Source organism: Ambystoma mexicanum, chromosome 3q, assembly GCF_040938575.1.
Source record: "Ambystoma mexicanum isolate Mex_15411 chromosome 3q, UKY_AmexF1_1, whole genome shotgun sequence".
Classification (NCBI taxonomy): domain Eukaryota; kingdom Metazoa; phylum Chordata; class Amphibia; order Caudata; family Ambystomatidae; genus Ambystoma; species Ambystoma mexicanum.
Genome location: NC_090926.1, coordinates 929,478,466 through 929,502,059, shown reverse-complemented (window position 1 = coordinate 929,502,059; position 23,594 = coordinate 929,478,466). Strand labels below are relative to the sequence as shown.

General features: G+C 44.3%; 1 protein-coding gene across 1 annotated transcript in view; it reads left to right on the top strand.

Moving 5' to 3' along the window:
* Positions 1-23,594, top strand: part of LOC138583120 (cholesterol transporter ABCA5-like) — a 3,134,767-nt gene that overhangs the window by 835,707 nt on the left and 2,275,466 nt on the right. The window contains exon 11 of the mRNA XM_069655080.1: positions 19,037-19,095. Within this exon, the coding sequence (XP_069511181.1) occupies positions 19,037-19,095 (59 nt within the window). The remainder of the gene's footprint in view (positions 1-19,036; positions 19,096-23,594) is intronic.

Below are 23,594 nucleotides of genomic sequence, written 5' to 3'. Positions count from 1 at the left end.
CACCTTACTCTTAGTCCATAGTCCCCTTTCCTCCATACGCCCACCCTCCGTCCCCTCTAATAAGGTTCCTCTGTTATTGCTAAGAGGTCTCTGACCTGGCGATATAAAAGGACTGATGGGTGATGTGCGGAGCGGAGCCGAGATGGGCGGGGCTACAGCCGCGTGCCTGGCCCCGTGTAGAAAGAGAGGAAGGACTCACACGTTTGCAAAATTTTGGATGCTTTTACAAAGTGCTCCGGTCCTGTCCCACAGGACGGAGGAATGTCCCGTAAGTATGGAGGAAAGGGGACTATGGACTAGGAGTAAGGTGTTTACTACAGTGAGTAACCTGGTTATTCCTCAACGATAGGACGATGAGTTTTCTCTCCGTCAGCCGCTGCCGACCCCATAACCATCACATGCGGAGTGCCCCAGGGCTCATGTGTCTCCCCAACACTATATAACACTATATAACATATTCACCAAGCCCCTCTTCGATGATCTGGATCATCTTGGTATCACCTACACTAATTATGCAGATGATACTCAGATCCTTCTACCCCTTTCAGGTGATCACGACAGGGACTCGGACTTGTTGAATAGAATTTACATCATCATTCATCATCATTCATCATCATTCAGGCATGGATTGCTGCACATGGCCACATGGCCTATCCCTGAATGATGATAAAACAGAGTTCATCATCCTTGGCACCACATCCAGCCTAAGAAAACTCAGCCCAGATTACTCATCTTTCAACATTGACGGCAACTGTCCACACTCACGTTTATTAAACAAATAAATTCCGTGGCTTCTGCCACTGCATATACATGCAAACTTATTAGAGCAGGTAAACCCTTCCTCTCTACAAACAGCCGTATCATTCTGGCCAGAGCTTTAATCCTCTCCAAACTGGATTATTGTAACTCCCTCTACATTCAGTACAACGCCCTCAGAGATGCCCTAAATATTTCTAAGAAGGAACATATATCAATATCTAGATGACAATACAATTGGCTATCTACAAGCGATAAAATCAAATTGAAAACTGTCTCTCACTCACAAATGTTTAAATAATGCTGCGTCCCAATACCTGACCGAGAGAATCAACAGAAAATCCTTGTGTAGGCCCATGAGAACAATTAATACCAACTACCTATCCGTGCCAGATTAAAACACTCCAAAGTAGGTGGGAATAGCTTCTCCGTTAAGTGATGGGAGTACTTACCTGATTTTGGGAGGATACTTATTTTACTTCGAAGTGCTTTGGAAACTTTCTGAACTCTTTTAAATAACCACCACTGCCCAGTACATCTTCCTTGAAATACCCTCCTGTACTGTGACTATTGGGCACTGGGCCCCATACATCTTAGAGCTGGACTTCTTAAGAAAGAGGGAACTAAGGTTGAATTGATGCTATCTATTTTTCTTAATTTTGTTTTACTTATCTGTTTACTATTAGTGAGTGACATTATCGCTAAAAGTCAATGCGATATATGGTTCTTGATTGCAATTTGTACCTTCTAGTGTGTTCTTAAAGGCCTAATAAATTACTGTATTTTTGTATATTGACTGTCTAACTTTCATTATTCAGTGTTGCCCCGTGTGTACTCTTTGTAGATCTAGACCGCTCACACTTTTCCTGAGACTAAACCTTGACTGCTCAGCCACCTACCTTGATTGGTTTTGACTAACCCGAGTCTTTCCTGTTCACCATAATGAAGATGGCACCCTAATATCTTCCCCCACAGGGCTTATATTAGAAAACTTCATAGCATAAGAGGAATACAAGACTCAAAAAATACATAAAAAATCACTGGTGCAAGCTAATATTCTAATCTGACATAAATGTCACTAACCGAAGGTGGACTCAGGAACAATGTCAAGGGGCAGATAAGTGCCTGTAAAGTCACTTTGAAATAGTTTTAGATGAGTAAAATGTTCCCCATAGAAATCAACGGGACAAAGTCAATAGGCATATATGCATTTGTGGAGAAAAAGCATGCAAGTCCCAGTACTACCTCACAGGTGCAGATATGGTGCACTCAACCCCAAGTGATATCAGGGGAAACTGTTAGGCTCATCTGGTATCCACGGGGATGCCACTCAGCCGGGTTGGTTGCTGGTATCCTCTTCCCAGTTTTTCCCAGGTATGGCCTGCGGGGAAGATTCCACCTGAAAATACAGGAGGACTGTGTTCAAGACTGGCCGACTGAGGTAAATATCCTCCCACCACACCGTGTGACTTCAACCCCTCAGGGCCCTCTCCTCGCCTTGTTGTGGAATTAGGCGTGCTCTCCATCCTGCCTTCTTGGCAGGGGCGCGTTGTCTGTGTGGGCGTGTGCGGTCAAGTTACTTCACTGGCGCGGGCCCGTTTGGTGTCTCTCAGGTAGGTCTTACTGTAGCTTTTGTATAGCGTTGTTATTCTTGCATGCCCTTCTTTGTTTGAATAATGTCTTTTTTTTTTCTCCCTTAGGTGTGCGGAGCTTCAGCATGGCGAACTGGCTGAGTTGGGCATCGCCGGTAAATTATGGTGCGTGATGTGTGCTACGATGCGGTAAGTAAGCGCTATGCGCAGTGCTGCTTTATCCTGCCTTTGCTAACCTGTTTTCTTCCTTTCTTGCAGGTCACAGTGTTTTCCCAGCCTGTGTGGAACTCCGGAACGGTGCCGGCCGGGAGGCGATCAGCCAGGTAAGCTTCTTGTGCAGTTCGTGGTTTTGCAATGTCTAATATACCTTCTTTAATATTGTCCTTTCCCTTCCTCTTTCAGGTCTTTCGGTCCGGGTGGCATGCGGATCCAGAGGAAGCTGTTCACTGGAGCTGCGAGCGGATAATAAGATGGAGATTGCAGGTAAGATGCTGCTAACGATGTTCCTTTTGTCTCCTTGCAGGTTTGCTTCTCCGAGGCTCGTGGGTATCACAGGACACGGTGAGCATCACGCTGCAGACTGCAAAGTAACGCGAAGCGTGCTTTCCTGTTCGGGTGTGTTTTTAAATAGCCTCAGCAAAGTAGTCCAGGTAAAGTAGTCCCTAGGCCACCACACCCAAAACACTATACCGCATAGCTTGGTTCCTAGGAGCCAAGCTATGTGGATGCCTCCATGTTGGCTGAAGGCCCCAAATGAAAAAAGTAGTTCCCTGCACACATGTTCTTCAAGGTGCATGAGCCTGGTGCCATAGGTGCCAGGACTGGCCGCAAGAGAGCCTTGTGAGTGGATGCCAGGCCTTCAAGGTGCTGATGGAGACCCGAGCCCTGATTCCACCTGGCAAGTGGGCTTGCCAATGAGGGTCTGGGGTGAGGGTCGTAACAGAAACCCTAAAGAAGAGCTCCAGAGACTGGTTTGAGAGCCAGCAGCCCAGATGTGATTCAGCACTGCAGGACCCTCAACCATGGATCCTGTGGTTTCCCATGGGTAAGTACTGAGAATAATGCACCAGCCATGGCCCAGAGGTAGGTGCACACACAGTGATGATTCCTGAAAACCAAGTACAGGAAGCCCAAAAGATCCCAGTGAATACAAGTATCTTCTTTTGAGGTGCTGTTCACAGGATCCAAAAAGCCAGGGAGTTTAACCCACTGGCCAATGACAACCCAGACTAAAAAGAACAATCCACCTTCCAAGGAGTGGGACCCTTCAGCCTGAAGCAAAAGAAGGATGATGATGATGACTCCGGAAAGGTGGGAGAACATGGCAAGTAGATTCCGGTGGCTCGACGACGTCTGACAAAGGGAGGCAGCCCACCATCAGAAGGGGCAACCCAGTTAAGTCCAGAGTGACAGATCAGGCAGGGAGTTGGGCTCTCATTACCCTCCCAGATTATGGCAGTTTCCAATACCCAAGTGGGACCACAAAGGCAGTAAAACCTCTTGGAGATGATCCCTGCATAGAGGGCCTGGTCCTTCCAACAAAGGAGGGGCCAGCAGTGTGATGCTGGAAATACATTGGAGAGATAGGGCCTCCCTGTCCTTATCCTCTACTCCCTTATCATCAGTGTTCTGTGATATGTTCTGCACAGGAGTCCAGTTGGGACCCCTGGCAGTGCAGCTTTTCCTCTTTTTGTCTGTGGTGAACAGAGACACCTGGGATACCCTTATGGCACCCATGGCTGGGGTTCAACCCTGTACCCCTAGTGTATGTTTTTGAGCACCTGTGTGTTGCCCACAGAGCAGAGTATGGGCTGGTGGCAGTTTCATACTGATGTGACAGAAACCCGGGGTATCCTCCATTTCGGGATAGCCAGGCCCTGCCAAAGGAATCAGTATATTCATGGTAGAAGGTAAGATGGCCCTTGTGGCCTCTTGGTTTCAATTGCCTGTTACCTTGTTTTCCCAACGTCCTGGGAAGCCCTGGCTCCGTCCCTTCCCTGACTGGCTGTTGGGTGGAAGAACATATATTGTCAAGTCCAGGCCAGACTTGGAGCCTTCCCAGTGACTATGTTGTGGGTACACCCTTGGGGTGGGACCTGTGTGAATGCAGTGTGTGACCCATATGCATTCTATGTTATGGGTGTCTAGTTTCTGTGTGTGTGACACAATTGATGGGACAGACCTGACAGAAACGCACATGAATGCAGTGTGGTGTGCTGAAAGGCTGGGTGCTTGCCCCAATCCACATTGCTTGTTATGGGTGTCTGGTGGGAGTGAATGGCCTGAATGCCTGTGAGCCTGATTAGCTGCCTGCCTGCATGAATGTCCTTCTGTGTGATTGATTGACTGAGCCTGGCTCAGCCAGTGTGAATGAGGGAAAGATGTGTATATCTGGGGACCTCTCACTGACCAATTTGTTCGGAAGCTGAAGTGAAACTTGAAGCTGATCCTTGAAGCCCAGCTGGAGGAGATGATTGCTGCTGCACTTCCTTCCATGTAATTCAAAAGCTGTCGAGTATGTCGAGGACTGATCCATGAGAGGAGCTGGCTAGGAGACCTCTCCCCGTTCTACGCGTGACCATCTTGCAAAAACTGCTGCTCTTCATCGAAGCACCCTGGAAGCCAGTTCTGTGAATCTGACATCTGGAGAAGGGGTCTGCTGAGAATCCTGAAGAGAGCTCCTGGATTTAGAAGGTCGTCGAAGTCCATTGACGTTGACCGGGTTCGGAAGATATCCGTGACCACTGGAAGCCAAGTGGAATTGTTTCGCCCATAAGCGGGGACACCTTGACGCTGTGCTGCTTGACGCCCGAAGCCAAGAAAGCTCAACCTTGCCTAAGAATGTTTGAAAGAGGGCTCCCTTGCTATCACCGCTTATCCCTTTATCCTGCCAGAGAAAATCGAAGGTCACTGGCTGCCGAGGAAAGTCCGCTGGTGGGTTTCCCGCCACCAGAAGCAGACATAGAAGACCCGAGGATGCTGACTGAATCAAGATCCGCGGTCCAGACCATGGTTGAGTCCAGATCGCCGAAGCTATCCCAAAGTACATGTTACGGCTGCATCACCGACAGGTCAGAGGACCGCCAACCGCAACGCCTGCTACCGTGCCTGCGTCCATCCGCCAAAGGTCTTTCAAGTCTGAGTCTTATTTGTGGCACCGAACATTTTGCATCGAGGCCTACCGCATGCCTCATTTTCCCAGGACTTCCACCACTGAGGAAACAATCGATCATCAAAGAGCACCACAAAGGTCGAAGCTGCTGCATCACCGCAAGTGTTCTACTTTTATTCGAGGATCTCGACGCCCGGTGGCTCCTTCTTCAAAGGGGGTCCATCCTCGAAGGATACTGTTGAAGAAAATCTTCCACTTCAGGTACATTGGGGTGGTTGAACCTTTTGATCAATAAGCAAGGCTTATTGAGCATTTATGTACTAGGCTTGTTAATTCTTTTATTACAGGTTTCTCAGGTGGGGATTATCACTCCGAATTGTGTCTCTATCTCCAAAGAAAGCATTCTGCCATTAATTAATGTTAACCTGCCTTTCCCTAACCTGCCTTTCCCTATTTCTATGCTGATAAACCTTACTGAATGATTTGTATGGCCTCTTATAACTCTCAGCAGTTTAGGCATTTTAAAGGAATGTAAAGTCTAAGAATGGTACCACATATGATTGTACATATTTGCTATTATAAGTATTACCAGAGTACAACGTGTGTAATGTGAATGTGTGTGTGTGTGTGTGTATATATAAGTAAAACCGAAAACCCCCTGAAATTCCCCAGTTATGGTAAGCTAAGCAACCATAATTCGCTCCACCACCGTGCACTTCTAAGAATAACACCCATGACATCAAAGATGACATCACACATACGATTGATGACATCACACGTGCATTTAACTTTCATAGGAAGTCCCTACAAGGGGTTGTGGAAGTAACGTTGGCAAAAAAGTGTTGGTTATCTGGAGATGTGTGATGAACTACATACTTGATTATGCAATGTATTGCTCCAAAGAACATTCCATTGCAGTGTTGTTTCTAGTACAGGATCCTACTCATACAGAAACATAGGCATTGGCTGCTGCATACACCATAGAAATGTAATATTTCTAATTATCCAATGTTGGATAGTAAAACGGTGAATGTTTCTGTATCACACTTTTGCATACTGTGAAACATATACTAAGTAGGTAATAATGCATCACTTACTGCCTGCTTGTACTACTAGACACAAAACATTAAGAGACCACAATGTATACAAATATGGGGCTTATACAGGGAGAGTAAAGTCAGTGAAAAAGAGTCAGTATCATGAGCCACTGTGTATAACCAACATCATTATCTTTACGTATAGAAATGATTGCTGTGTTTTAGGCCTTCTTCTTCCCCTATGTATGTGCATCACAAGATGCGATTGAATTCTAAGGAAAGTACTGTAAGAACATGTGAGAATAGCAACGTCTACAAATGTAATTCTTTTTGAATTTTAAGTTTTTGACTGTCAGTGAATAAACTCACCTGGCCCAGATATGTCAGTGAACAAAAAAAGAAGAGGCTAGACGTGTGATGTCATCAGTGAGGTCATCGATCATATTTGTGATGTCATGGGTGTTATTCTTAGCAGTGCACAGTGGTGGCGCGAGTTATGGTTGCTTCGCTTACCATAACTGGCGCATTTCAGGGTTTATTCGGTTTTACTTGTAACCATAATGTCCCTTTAACAACGTTCTTTCACTGAATTTCATAGGTTTTTAGTAGCGCAACTTAACCAAACATGATCTTTAAACGAAACCGCAATACTCTGCAATTTTCAATGTGCTTTTATTTCACAATAAATGCTCCAAGAACATCTGCCGATTTCCATATTCAACCAAAAATTGATTTTTTTTCTTTGTGCTCGATACACTAATGTTTATCGTTAGTCACACGGTGTTCCTTTGAGTACATAAGCTAATTGGATGGAGGCACTGTGATTCGCAAGGCTTCGGCATCAACTTGTTGCTACACCACCATAAACGATGTCAAGGTACTCCTTATTGCCGGTACCGCGAAAGGGCATTTGGGCCCGGGGCGATCATCCCAAAACAGCGTTATGCTCATCCAACCATTGAGGTGTATCATCAACTACCGGCTGAAGAAGCCATCAATTGGTATCTGGAAGTTATGACATTCGCAGTAGGGCAGGATGTAGCTGTGTAGAAAACATAACAGAAATGTTTCTCAGTAGCCGTTCTTAAATCTATTGTAATCGATCCATCACTTATGCACCGTGTGAAAAGTAAGGATGAACACAAACGAGAAACAGTGCAAACACACTGAATACAACGTGCAATGTTGGAGTCAATGATGTGATTGAGAGGTTATTGCTATGCAGGGTGTTTAGCTCGCAATTGGAGGCCGATGCAGAAGTTGACTGAAGAATTTGAATAACACATGGACAGCATTTTAACGTAACATTAGCCTAGAATTGGGCGTTGGTGGAACCTGTGCGAACACAGACGTGGACTCAATACATTTCGGTGCTGGACTGCCCACGTGCCATGGGACAAATACAAGTGTACACCGGTTTTTTCTGAGTCTCCTCACCAATTGCCAAAACCATCAAGCCATTGCAATGTTAGCCTGCTATCCATACCAGTCATAAAATGTAACCAATACTCCTTTGTGTACATATTTGTCTACAGTAAAACTTACATAATAATCGGCATTCCATTCTCTTGGCGTAATGCAGAGTGTCTGTTCAGGTCAACGATTATTCATCAAATCAAATGAAATGTTACTTTGTCCAGTTTTCGAATGCTGACCCTTATCATGTGTGACGTTTTTACGTACCTCACCCCATTCCTTTCCTTAAGAAAACTCCCTTCATTTCCAAGGACAAAAAATAATAGGGGCTTATGCCTAGCTTGCTTTTCTTAAATGGAAGCGACAAATTAGCTCAGCAGGATGGGAGGGAGTAGGCAGCTAAAGGCATTGGGGAGCAGGTGTAAGTGGATCTAGGTCACCTGGCCTAAGCCCTGCCCACCTGGTACCTTCCTGCTTGCCGCTCTTTTCCCTACTTAAGGAGCCCTCCAGCCTCTTTTCCTTTACAGCTGGGGAGCAGGTGTAAGTGGATCTAGGTCACCTGTCCTAAGCACCACCCACCTCCTTAGCCCTGCCTCTTCCTTCCTGCTCTTAACTCTTAGATCAAAGGCGTCTATCGCCTGGGCGTCCAAAGTGAAGGGCAGTCAAAGAAAAGGGCAATTCCTGTTTGGACTTGTTCGGACCAGGAGGATCCAGGGTCCGACCCCCTGCTAAGACAGCAGGTAAGCATGCACCAACATGTGTTTACACCCTCTGTCCCCACATGCCATCCCCATCCTCTCTGGTCCCCCGTGTTGTTCTCTTGTGCCCCCCCTTCTTGCACACAGGAATCTGTCCTGATACATTCTGGTTTCACCATCACCGTCTTGTGGCCAATGCTGGATTTTACTTTTATGGACTTCATTGATTCATGGTGCGTCACCCTTTCTCAACTCTCATGCTGAACTTCCTTTGCATCTTGTATTCATGGTGGCCCTGAATCATGCTGTTCCCATCTTCATCTTGTATTCTGGCTTGCAACATTGTGTTACTACTGACTTCTGCAATTGTATTCGCTCTTGCTTCACTCTTTTTGACTGCTTACTCTCTGTTCTCTCCTCCCTCTCCCTTTTCTTATCTCCTCCCTTCACTTTCTTCTATGCACTTACTCTATCAGAATTGTCCCTGGACCTAGTATGATAGCAACCTCGACTGTCGCTCCCCTTCCCCTAACTGTCCCCCCCCTCCCTCCAGCACTATCTGAAACGTTGTCAGGCCTAGTACGATAGTCGCTCGTTTTGTTCCTCCCCTCCCTTTCTGCACCCCTCTCCCTCGCCTTTTGTTTTTCTCCGGCTCTACCAGAAATGTTGTTAGGCCTAGATGGTAGTCGCCTGTCTGTTTCCATTTCCTTCCCACTCTCCCCCCCCTTCCTTATCTATGTCTTAGCTCTTGCACTATCTGAAATGTCGTCGGGTCATGTACGATATTTAATTTCATACCCTTACTGTTCATGGCCTATAAGAATGTCGTTGTATTTTCCCTTGTTACCCTCCCTTGTCTTGAAGCGCTTTGAAACACATTGTGTATAGGCGCTATATAAATAAACTATCATCTCATATCATTGACTTTGAGGCCCACGGTATCGATTCCAGGTGTACCACTGTACCATTAGGAATATTTAGGAAAAACAAACACATTTTTAGCTTGCATACAACAATACCGCGTGAAATTTCCAGAGATTTATGCATTTTTATGAAAACACTCAGAATTTATAATTCATCTGTCAGCATTTTGTATTTTGGGGACCTTGCGCCTTCAGACCCTACCCCCGCACCACCTCAAAATCACCTCCCATATACCTAATATGGAGTGTTCAAACAGGCACCTCTTGCAAAAGAAATTGACAAACAGGGTACATCTGGAAAGACATTTTTTGTGCGGTTTATTTGGACAAATTATACTTTTGATAGCTTTGAAATTCAAGTTACACATGTTTTCCAAGGGGGTTGTTATCTGGGTGGCACCTCACGTGCCGTTCCAGATGCTTCAGTCCACGGCGGAGCCAGACGGGAGAATGATAGTGATGCGGGGGCTGTTGGAGAATAGAGAGCTGAGTATTATAAATACATATGCCCCCAATCAGGACACGGTGGCCTATTTTAGGACACTATATAGCAAAAGCAGCCCCCACGTAGGGGGTGCGATCATATGGGGAGGGGACTTAAATTGCATGCTATACCCTAAAATGGACAGGTCAGACACGAAACTAGATAAACCCACCCCTGCAGTGAAAGCGCAACAGGCCCTACTGAGAGACTTCGGGCTAGAGGATATCTGGAGACAGCAACACCCGAATGAGAGGCATTATTCACACTACGCTACCCCGCACAACCTGTACACAAAACTGGACTATATGTTTGTAGCTTCAGAACTCGTGGGGGAAATGACAGGCTCGGAATACAAGGCAAGAATATTATCGGACCGCTCCTCTCTGGTCCTAAAGTGGAGACACCAGCCCCCCAGAGCAAGAATCCCAACATGGAGACTTAGAGCCGAGGCCCTGCAGGACTCGGTATTTCGAGAGGACCTAAGGGAGGAGATTATTGGGTATTTTGATACTAACACGGGAAGCGTGGAGTAAGAAGGTACCCTATGGGAAGCCTTTAAAGTGGTAGATAGAGACGTGGCCTTATCCAAATGCAGAGGGCTCCAAGGGGGCATAGAGCGGGAGCTACAAGAGACAGAGAAGAAATTAGAAGAAATTATGAAAAGGGGAGGTACCTCCCGGGAGGATGCGGAACAGGTGAGCCACCTACAACAAGTTAGCGGAGGGCTTTGGGAGAGGCTATGCAATCTGAGCTATAAAAAATATATTGAAAGACAACATGCAGGGGGTGATAAACCAGGGAGGCTGTTAGCATGGCTATACAAAAACGAGACACCAGACCAGTAACCAGGGAGATAACGGGAGAAGAAGGCCAGATTTCGAATACCCAAGAGGGGTTAAACGAGGGGTTCCTCAGATTCTACAAATGCCTCTACGAAGACGCGGGGGAAACTGTAGAACGGCAGAAAGAGGAGACACTGGAAGACCTAGGTTTACCCAAACTAAACGAGGAAGAGAGGGTGAACCTGGAGGCCCCAATTACAATAGAGGAATTTGAAACAGTGGTACTGCATCTACCCTCGGGCAAAGCCCCGGGATCAGACGGGCTCCCCATTGATTTCTATAAAACGTATAGACGTGAAGTGCTCCCCGCGATGCTGGCAATGCTAAACGAGGCGTTTGAAAGGGGAAGATTGCCGGAATCCCTGAGGGAGGCGGTAATTATCCCACTCTTAAACCAGATAAGCCAAGCACGGAATGCGGGTCGTACAGACCCCTATCCATGTTAAACCAGGATAGCAAAATTCTCACGGCCGTGTTAGCAAACCAACTTACAAGGGTAATAAACAAACTCATACACCCCGATCAAACTGGATATGTCCCGGGCAGAAATATATCCGATAACCATAGGAGACTCAACCATATCATAGGACAGGTGGAGGGCGACCCAAGCGAAAAAGCAATAGTCTTCGTAGATGCAGTAAAAGCATTTGACTCAGTAAGGTGGCCTTGGATGATGGCGGCATTAAAAGGATTTGGGAGGGGACCAGGGTGCTTGTGGTGGGCGAAAATGGTATATAGCTCTCCAACAGCTAGGGTCAAAACGGGAGAAATTATCTCATATAAATGGCAACTTAGCAGGGGCACGAGACAGGGCTGCTCCTGGTCCCCCCTGCTGTATATCCTGGCATTAGAACCACTAGCGATCTGTCTCAGACAGCAGTATGGAGAGGTAGGGGTCCACACGAAGGGGGGACAGCACCTGATATCACTGTATGCAGACAATATGCTGTTATACCTGCGTTTCCCAGAAGAAAACCTGCAGTATGTCCTGAAAGTGATGGAACGCTATGCGACCCTCTCAGGTATAGCAGCAAACCCTAAGTCGTCATGCATGTTCCCCCTGGGGAGGTATGGGGGAGTTCTGCAGGGGAACCTACCTACCCTACAGATACCCTGGCAGACCAGAACATTCAAATACCTTGGGATCAATGTATACCACACAATTGCAAACAAATATAAACACAACACAGAGATGGCAGTGGAAGGCATCAAGAACAGCATGGGGTTCTGGGCGAAACTCCCCTTGGCTATGGTGGATAGGGCGGCCTTGCTCAAGGTGGTGGTTCTGCCCAGGCTATTACATTTTTTCATGAATATTCCACATATGCCCCCCAAACGCTTCTTCATGAAACTCCAGAGCTTATGCAGAGGCTTCATATAGCACAACACTAAAAACAGAGTGGCTCTATGGAAATTGCGGAACACGTATGACAGGGGGGCATACACCTGCCGAATTTTGAAATATACCACCTGGCGGGAAAGTTACAATACCTAGCCAGATGGCTGTCCGAAAATGAGATGGCTGAAGCCAGACTGCTGAGGAGTGAGTGTGATCCATTCTTCCTCAGCAAACTGATATGGGTACCTAAATTAGAGCTGCAGGGGCGAGCGAGATTGCTGGAACTAGGCTGGAAGATATGGCGCAAAGCATCCCAGGCGGTGGGAAACCCGACTCCATGCTCCCCGCAGGTGCCACTAGTGGCGCTATGTGGAGAGGATGATCAATTGAAGAAAGGGATCTGTAAATTCTGGGAACCGGTGGGCCTCGTGTTCCTAGGTGATATATGGCAAGAGTGGGAGGCACTAGACTTCCAAAAGATAATGGAAGAAACCGGAGTCCACAAAGGACAATACATAACATATACTAGAATCATTAAACGAGTGGGATAAACATGGCCCGAGACAGCATTAGCAGAACAACCGGATACCGTCATTGAAACGAAGTACGACATCTCGGAGGGTGGACACGAGATATCTCGAATTTATGAGCTATTGATGTCTAGGGTGGGTAAGGCGTTGCCCCAACTGAGGCAGGATTGGGAGGAGGAGGCAGGAGAACCTATGCAGGATGGACAATGGGAAAGAGCCCAGAGATATCATAAGAAGGTGTCCAGGAATGTGAGGCTGCATCAAATTCAGTTATATGTCACCCACAGGGCATACATGACAGAAATGCCCAAGTGCGGGGAGGTGGGCGCTGGGATGATTATGCATGCTGGGGGCGGGGGGGGTTCACCCGACCACGCAACTTAAAGCATATCAGTTAACTGAAGGATCTGGCCTACATTTTGCCCAAACAGAGAATTGCATGGGCTGGAAAGCAGCCCAAAGACCCAGATTAGAGGTGTGGTAGAACGATCTCATAAAATGGGCAGACGCTGAGACAGCAGCATGGTATGAGGCAGTCAGTAGGGTTGGGGAGGAGGAAGGAGTAAGCGGGACCCCTGATAGAGTGGAGACAAATGATGGCGACGCTGTCGGGATTTTCCCATATTGAATCCAGTAAATATGATAAGTCTGAGAAAGACGAGGGGGGATTAACCCAAGAGAAATGTATCCCGAGGCACTGAGGTAGGAGCTTGAGTTAAAGGGGAGGGCTAGAGGCTGTAATGTGTAACATGTAAATGTAATCAAAAAGGCTAGTAATCGAAAAAGCCTAATGTGTTGTTAAATTGGATGTGTTGTTAAAAAATAATAAAAATTGTATTAAAAAAAACATGAGATTCCTTGATGGCCGCCGGGGTGGTGAGACGTGCGTGAGGTTATCTCTGCCTGGGCTGCCACGAAAATGCACCAAACTTTGAAAAAACAAATAAAATAAGGTCTGATGAAGCCCCGCACAACAGTAGACCACTGGCACCTGCGGCGGAGAGAACGGGACCCCGCGTATGCGACCTCATCATGCAAAGTTTGGTGAGGTTTGGTCCACGGGGGGGGAAAGTTACAGGGGGGGTCCCAAAACGTCTTTTTTTCCCCATAGACTGAATGGGGAAAAACTTTGCGCACGCCTACAGCCCAAACCGCTGGACAGATTTTAACCAAATTTGCAGCAGGAGCAGGGGCTTGGTTCTTTTGGTGCAAATCCGTCCAGTAGTTTTCTTTAAAACGATCAGAAAAGTAGGTCTAAAAAAATTAATGATATCTATGTCCGCTCCGCGGAGACACTTCGCCAAAGGCCATGCACCCAAGACCAAATTTATAAGTAATGAAGTTATAAGGTAGCATGGGTGTGATATGGTGCAGTGGTTGTGGTTGTGATATGCTGTGGTGGTTGTGGACAGGGCTTAGAGTCTTAGGTGCATGGCCGCAGGCCATAGGCTGTAGGCTATACACCCAAGACTCTAGGCCCTGGACACAACCACCACACCATATCACAGACATAGATCACACCTATAGATTTGAATATCTATCAAATGTTTGAAATTATACTTACTGTTTGATTTGTTGAGATTAGATATATTTTTTACATGTGTTTGGTACCTAGAGGAAATATATAAAGAAAAGAGCATGTTAGTGTATGTATTTTATAAAGACTTATTACATTGCATAAGACATTTCAGCTTTTTTCCGACCCTCATATTTAGTTTACAAACCAGAGTATTGTGCATTTTGCTCAGTTTCTGTGTTTGTATTTCAAATCATTGGGTCTGTGGAAATAAAATCCTTGTCGGAATAAAAAAAACCTTTTTTTGTTTGTTTGTTTGTTTGTTTGCTTTTAGTGTTCATTTGTTGTTTCTGGTTAATTTTCTATCTGTTGGCTTGTTGCAGATTTTTGAAGCAGTTAGATACCTGTTGGCGTATTCTGTTTATAGTTTTTTAATTGAATTTTTGTTAATGTTGAAGTACAGATTAGTTATTAAATTTTGGTTTTAAGAAGATTAAATAAGAGTTTGTAAGATTTGCTGGTAATCTCTGCTTTAGAGTAATGGTACTATCATTACATTCGAACCATCCACATTTCTTTTTAATATATGCAGTGTAGTGACATGCATTGGTTGTGGCTCCTGCGTGGTAGATTATACCTATTGTTGTGAATGTTTTCTTACTAAGTGATACTTGACTGTGTGTGAATCCAGTCAGCTTGCAGTTGTTTTTGGTACCATCTGCATTGTAACGTAGAAGCATTAGTATTACGTAGTTGCTATGTGTTTGTATTAGTAAGGTGGAGCGATTATCTGAATTGCAGGTAGTACATAATCTGCCATGGTTTGCATTTTGTAAAAGTTGCTGAAATGGAATGGATTCACAATTAGGTATGGATCCATACAAAGCAGTGCCGGTTAAAAGATCTGCAGCTTCGTAGGCGCCACATTCGCTATGAGAGAGCATTTTTATGCCTAAATTGTACAATTTCTGAGATAGTGTTTTGTCTGATGATAAATCATTCCAGAGGTCTTGAAGCTCTGTTTTTTCTGCTTTTGTTAAGTAGGCTGTAACATATCGTGCAACTGCAGTGGAATTGTCTGCAATGTACTACACATCTATGTTTGCATTCCATAAGAGGGCAATTATTGCATTGTAATCATTGATATATTTTGATTCTTCTGTTCTTTTTATGTAATACGTGTTCTTAGGTGATTTACCTTTAACACTATGTCTAACTGAAGACATGAAGTTGTTCACTTCACCTGTTTCTGTAACTGGTCTAGGGAAACCAAAGCGGCATTTGGTGTAGTATTTCCCTTTGTTTTTGTATTTGCGACGAAAATATTAGCCACATTTGTGTCTTTGAAATTGTACAATTTGTGCATGAAGGTCACTATGTCTCGTTTGTGAAGGGATTTCACAAGTGACATATTTTTGGATGAACTGCAAAACAGTGGCATCACTGCCCTGACCACATTTAGGAGCATCTTTAATCCATAAAAGCATGTGGATATGTGGTGCTCCTCTGGCTTGGTATTCTTTTCTCCAAAAGAAGTGTTGCACTTCTCTGAGGGGAGGAACAGTTTTATTACAAATAAAGTGTAGCATAGCAATGAAACGATGGTAGAAATATCTTGAAACATTAACAGGATCTAGAGAGCAAAGTTCTCCAGGTGTTAGTATATCTGTTTGTTTTGTTTTTGTTTGATATGCCTAGGAAATCATGTAAATCTTCCCATGCATATTCTGCACAACTTAATGTAACAAACCAAGTGGGTGGTCCAAGGTTTCTGATCATACAGCGTACATCTCTGTGACGTCGGAACCAGTATTCTTTTGTACCACGCATGTTTGCAAACAGATTTGAAATGCTTGATTGTAAAACCTCATCTTTTTCTTGCACTTTTTGTATTAATTGCATAGCTGACATATTTTGAAAGTGGGTTCCCGATTTCAATATGTGTGCAACTGCTAGTTCACTTTCAAGGAGTAGGTGGAAGATGTATTCCACATTTTGTCTAAATCTGGGATCTTCAGAATACATTCGTAATGAGCGGTATTCGGATGATGTTATCTGAGTGGGTCTATCCTGGTACCTTCCTCCTTTGCCAGTAGGAAATAGTAGAGGAAAAGCATGTGCTTCTATACTTTTTTCCCATATGCTCATTGGTGATCCTTTGGTTTGTCGCATTTGGTACGTTTCTAGTACATCATCTATGCTGTCATTAGAGTGTAATGGATGAATTGTATAATGGTCTAAATATTGGATACTGCAGCAGGATCCAGAAGTTCAAATTGACCAGTTTCTGGTGACTCTTGAATTATTTCAGTTGTTTCCCTTATGTTTTCTTCAATATTTATTTCTTTGTAGTATTTCATTATTGTCTTTTAGATATTGCAAGACTTGTCTAACTTTATGTAAGTCCACGAGTTGTTGCCACATTTTTTTGTCTTTTGTTGGTACACCATTTACTAAGACTATTAAAGATTGCTCTATTAGACGTTGCACTCCTAGAGTGTGCACATTTTCTGTCAGATCTAATGGTAAATAAACTACTTTGCCACAAATGCCTTTCACCAATTCAGAGGGAGGTAATTTTGCTGTTTTTGGTTGAAGGCATATTATTGCTTGAAATGGGTGTACTGTTTGAATTATGATGCTCTCATATAAATTGAGTTGTTGCAGGGGTTTTGGTAGTGGGAATAATTCCAAGTTATTTGTGATAGCACGTGAAGGAGTTTGGTTGTTGTCAAGTTTTGTAGTGCAGTAACTGCAAAGTATTAAGAGGTCACTTATTTTGTATTTGTTTTCTGCTAAAAGGTAGAGAGTTAATTCACACCATTTGGAATCTTCATTATCTTCTATTTTGTATGTTACGTCTATAGTTTTTGTGTGACTTTTGTAAAAAGTTCTGCGGCAACACACACACAAACATGGTTTGTTACTTCAGCGGATGTACTTTTAAATTTTAGTATTTCTTTTTTGTATGTGTGTAGTAGAAGTTTGCCATGTGCAGAATTGTTGCTAGTCTGCTCTAAAGCTATTGCATTTTGTAAGTGGCTTTCACTTCCAAAATATTTTCTCTGGATACGGTCGATTTCTTCTTGTAGGTCTTTGGGTGTACCATGTAGAAGAGTGTTATTTAAATTGGCTAGTTCTAAAGAAGAACTTTTAGGATAGTACAGTTTATAGACTAGATTTCTTACAGTTGAATGATATGTTGATATCATTTTGATATCATGGAAGGTGCTTTTGCAAATAGGTCCTGAAATGCAGGCTAATGAATGTCCTTGTAGTCCTGTGTATTTGCTCAATGGACGGGTATCCATATTTTTCAGCACTTTCATTTTGATTTTGTCTTTACCTTTCACATACTGATTGAGGAATTGGGGTAAAGATTTGTTGGGAATGTTACACATTGACGTGCACAGCCATTTGTATACTGGACGCTCTGGTTCAGTCGAATAGAGAGGTAATTCTGAGTTTTCTCAGGATATTTTTGTAAGCAGTGTTTCTTGTTCCATGATGGTATTATTAATTTTTTCATAACCTCGTCCACTGCTACGGATGGCAATTGTGTTTGTTTGGTTTTGTTTGCATGCTTCTTCATTAAAATATGGTTCTGTGGTCGTGGTATGACTCCATTCACCTCCACAGCTATTTAAGAAGTAATTTTTGTTGACATTCCGTTTATTGAGAAGGTTTTTTGTAGTTTAGTACTTAATTTTGTTAGTGGTTTCATCCTGTTTAAAACTAAAATAAATAACTTCCTTTTGAGAAGGATTGCACTGTCTACGAGAGCTTCTAGGTTTAATTTTCTACGGTAGGTTTTAACGGTTGTGCATGATTTCGCTCCTGTTTTATAAGATTCTGAAGGACTCTGTGGCGGAACATTTTTGCTAAAATATTTTTTTTGGCATGGTTACTTGCTAGTATATGAAGATTTATAGGAACAATTTTAGCAGTAGTGGTAGCCAAATTCTTGTTAAGCATTTTCTGTTTCGTTTTACATTTTGATAGAGGAGGCAAAGTTTCTGTAGTAGAAGCTTCTTTTGTTTCGCTAAATGACTGCATTAGCTGTTTTGTTTGAATGTTTTGTACAAACTCTGGTAGAGATGGATGCTTATTTTGGACACTTTTATTTTCATTTGCTCTATTTCTGCGTTGCTTTCTACGGACTTGCTTTTTGGTAGGCATTCTTTGTGGTGTGTTGAAAAAAAAAAGGTTATGAGTTGGTCTGTTTTGGAATGTATATGTGCTGTACGTGTATGAGTTTGATGGGAAAGATGTAGGTGGTGGTGCGTGAATGTGCATTGGGCATTTACAATGAGTTGGGAAGGCTATTCTTCTGTTTGTATGTTACTACACTGTGGTTCAGATGAGAGTAGAAAGCAGAAACTTTGATAATACAATGGATAGCTGATGGCACAATGGATAGCGTCACACTTTTCTATGCTCTTCCAGATCTTCAACCTGTAAAGGGTATTGTTGTTAAATGCGTAAGAGTGGGAGGTAGGTCCACTCTCTGGCTTGTTAGGTGCAAGAGTCGCTGCTGTATTCTGTTATGATTAAATGCTAGCTAGTCGAGGTCATGGTGCTGTCCCATCACAAGGGTGTTTCCCTAATGCATGGGGAAAAGGAAACCATGGACTCAGAGTTCACTAGTCTCTACATGAGTAACTTTTACTTTTGTATTTCACCCAGTCTTTATTTCCATCCCGATTTTGTTTATTACTGGCCCCAATAATGCTTGCTATGTGACTGAATCAATTGTCTGTTTGAATGTGTTTTCTTTTCTTCCTCATTCAGAATCACTGGCGTTCAAAAGACATTCACAAAGAAGGATGAACATGTGGAAGCTCTAAGAGGTGGGTAATGTATTTATTTATTCTTTTGTGGCTAGTTGAATCAGAAAGAAATATGAATATGCAGAAACTCTGAAATATGTGTGATTTATACATTGGTACTTTTGCGGTTAGCTCAGTTAACTACTTGTGGTCAACATATGTAAACAATGCTGGGACGTCTGTAGAAGAAGGCTTTCTCCACCAGCCATTCTACCATTGTAATAATGCATCGAGCTATGAATATAACATGTTCTATAAAGCAAGTTTTAGTGCGCTTCTGCATGAAATGGTGAAATATATTTATTTTTTTAATTCCTATAGCACAAACCCGTCACCTTGTGACCAATTTGAAGTACTAAAATAATGAGTTACCTTAAGTGGCAGTGGGCACCTTTGTTGCTTGACATGAAGGTCAGGCAGTAGTGTTCCAGTAAAAGCCAGATGTGCAGTGAGCTAGACCCCTTCTTGCTAATTAATTAATCTTTTATAACACGCTTGCTAAATGCCAGAGACCAGTATCTAAGTGCAGGCCTCAATTCGAACATGTGTTGCTCTGCGCTGTCTTGCTTCCAAGACAAACTCATTGCCCCTGAGCTATCCTCCTGGCCCAATTGCTTAATGGTTTATTTTTAGTTATTGCACAAACGCTGAAAATGGTCTCTGGAAACAACTCGATCCCACAGTACAGAGACTGATATTGTTCTGTGGGCTATGCTACTCTTGTACATCTTTAATGTAATATTAGAGTCAAGGAAGCTACTTTCTTCATGCAGAGATATGTTATTCATGTTTGCAAAATGGGTAAAGCCTCCCTACTAATTTCAAGCTTAGATCATCAAGTATCTCCACTAATATAATGAAGAAATCTCCTTTTGGGGAGAATCACTTCCTGGCTAGATAGTGAAAACATAATCATTCCAGTTTTAGCAAGCTTTTGCAGGGAGATGGCCAAAATGGAACAGTGTTTTTGCCTTCACCACTTTACTTCTAAATATGTGCATCTGAAAAAAGAGGCCTTTTCTGGCCCTCTGTTAGGCAGAATTATATGCAGTAAACTTTGGGAACACCACACACAATTAAGACTACAAATGACAGTACAAATTCACCTTTGGTACAAGCCTGTACTACACAGTTCAAGTGGTAGTGATGGCTGAGCAGCCATACTTATCTGAAGAGTAAGTGAGCAGTATCAAATAGTTACACAAAGGACAGCAATTACTATGATTCAGGAAAACACTGACTCAAGGTTTTCCAATAAAGGAATGTACACTTATTTCACTCTTCAGTTGTATAACATTACACTATTATAAGCAGTTTAAAAATCACACTCTTAATACACCACACCGCTCCCAATACTTTCCAGACAAGTTAAGCTCACAAAATGAAGTGGGAGCAAAATGGCACTCCAACAGTTTAAAAGAGAGGGGAAAAACAAAGTTAATAGAAATTGAACCACACCAACAGGTAAGTACTCAGGGCAATTGTGCAAGAGGAACTACAGTGATAGAATCAGGTAGAAAAGGCTTAGGGTCAAAGTCAATGGGTCAAAAGTCTTTTGCTCAAGATCACACAGTTCAGGGTAGTTTGCGGTAAACTTCGTGCCACGGATTCCAGACGAGGTTGGTTGGCAGAAAAGGTAGTTCAAAGAGAAGAGAAGGACAAGCCCTTGGTTTGGAGAACGCTTTCAAACACTTTCACAGCGGCTGAACAAAACGGAAAACAACCAGATTTGCACAGTACCTTAAAACGGAGAGGAAGCTGTAGCTGAGGTGGACGTTCCTGGTAGTTCCTGCAGGCTCACGGTTCCTGAAGCGACTATTGGACTTACAAGAAGTAGGGAGACTGGAGGGTCCTGCACTACCCAGGGCAGAAACCAGCAGCAGAGCAAATCAACAAATTAAAGGTGCGCTCCTTAAAACCCAAGCAGGGTCCGACCTTCCTGGCTATCCGGCCCACTGTAGCTCTGTACACCGAATTCGACCAGAGGAGGGGTCCTGGCTTGCAGTTTGGGCGAACTGGTTGGTCCCACTAGCTCAAGGGAAGAAGTTTCCTGGAGGATCTTCTCTGTCGTTGGATTCTGAAGATTCTGACCTGCAGCAGGGCTTCACTTGGTGGTTCAGTCGTTGTAGGGGTCCTCTTCAATCAGCTCCTCGTTGGTTCTTTCGTTCCAGTGGCGACTCTGCCTTTCCTGTCCCAGAGACCTGCTTTTTATGCAGTCTTCCCCCATTCATACAGCCTGGCTGTCAATCACATAGCAGGGTGGCTGTCTTGGCAAGGACAGTCACCCAGCCAAACAAACAGGAGTGTGACTTGGGTTACCAAGGGAACCCATGGCAGGGGTCCTAAGACCCCTCCCTCACATCCTGCCTACCCAGACTTTCAGGCGCCTTAAGGATGACTTCTGTGTAGAAGCCCGCGAAAAGACGGTGAACAAAGGGACCAAACCTGGTTTGGCGCGCAGAGTAAAACACGAGAAAGACATTTAGAAAAAGAAATGGCGAATAAACCCAGCTGGAACCGTAATAAAATATATATGGTCAAGCGGGTTTATGTTTGAGGCTAATATAATAGCCTAAACCAATACCATGGTTATTTAAGACAACCGCGGTATAAAAAATAGGGTGCTGCCACCAGCCAAGTCTTGATGTGAAGGGACCGAAACAATGCTGCAAGAGACCGACATAAAGGGATATGAATTAACCCTTTCCAGTACTCCATGTAAGATGGGCTGTACTGGGTCTGTAGTTTAATGTGACTAAAATAAAGTTAATGCCAACTTTACCTTTTCTGGGGGACAATAGTCAGCCTCAGAAAATGGAGTCGGTGGGAAGTGTCAAAGACAACCCTGTGTCACTGCACTGAAGGTGCTGTGTAACACACATGAAAAATATGATGCCATGGAGTAGGTGAGGCTCCATTGCCCAAGATCACACAAAAACTAAAAATACACACAGCAAAACGCATGTAAGAGTGGGGAAAAAGGCTCACACTCTTACCAGGTTAAAAAGATAAACCCTAGAAATCCAGCAAAGCTGCTGGGGGGACTCATTAGGTAAGGGAAATCAGCCATTTATGAGAATTCTGCCTAACACCCTCACATATTTAACAGTGACCTTTTGTCATGACCACTACCCCTCGCCCTGGCAGTCAGGCCCCCCGGGCCGCACCACAGTGTCTCATCATGGCCCCAAGGGCCTACTCATGTCCTCCAAGATTCTCTTGGAGTCAGTCCTGGCGCCTTTGGCGCCAGGCTCATATGGCAGAAGGGGGAGCTGGAGCCCACAATGGCAGTGTGCCAACATGGGTGCCCCCACATGGTTCAGTTCCAGAACTGAACCATTTGGTCTAGCAGTTAGGGTATGGTCTGGCCTAAAGGCACCTGTGATACCTTCAGGCTATATAAGCCATGCCCAAACTGGAGAACACGCTTCGCGTTGCTCTGCTCTCGCAGCGTGACTTTCACCACGACCTGTAGGATCTTCTTCAGCATTCCGGGCCGACACCTGCAAGAAGAAGCAGAAGAACACCATTAGTACTCTTACATGTTAACGAGTCCGGCTCCTGTCATATGCTCCAGTGTCCAGAACATCCAGCATCTCGGCGCACGCTCGCTCTCTCTCTTTGAAGCCGCAACCTGGGGGAGAAAAAATAGAAAGGCAGCATTAGTAAGCGTTTATTCTTCACATTCAAACAACGATTGGCTGTCTCATGCTTACCTGAGTTGAACTTGCTTCTGGTTCAAGGCCATTCCGGTCTTCCGACAACCTGCAAAAGAAAAGGCAAGACTGATTAACTAGCATAATTACTCGGAGGCTATTCGAACAATATCTACTCACCGCTCCGCATCCTCTCAGCAACGTATCATCCGGAACATCATGGCGGCCTGCAAGAGAGGGACAACTCATGTTAGCACGTCGCAAGAAAAGCTCATAGCGCCGCGCTCCGCGCTTTCACTTACCATCTCCAGAACTGCCCCAGCCAGCACGGCATCTTCAGAACTTCTTCCGCACCTAAGAGGAAAGGAAAGACATTAACAGAGGTAATTGCAATTAAGGACAAGCTGTCAAAACAGCAGACTTACCTGAAAAACGGAGTCACAGCAGGACTGGGCTCACAGTGAAGCCCACCAGTGAAGCAACTTGGCTGCGATGCGCCCATCCACGACGCACCCCTGCACAGAACAGCAGGACGGAGAGCGCACCATATCAAAAACCAAGGTGAGGAAAACACTAACGGGTCGTTGGGTCCACAAGGGAGGTGGGCTCAGGGAAAAAGAGACTATAAACTAAAATCAGAACTCCGTATTCCAGACTAGGTCCTCAGCCGAACAAGAACCAGAGGGAGTAGGTCCAGGTCGGAAGCAGTCCAGCCAGATTAGGTGGCGTCCCTGTGGATACCAGGTGAACATTATAGAACGTGAAGCCTCACAACCACTATCCACCCGGGCGTCAAGCATGGAAACCTTGGAAACCGATCATTTAGCTCAGGTGCTGGGGCAGTTACGTGCTGAGGTACATTCA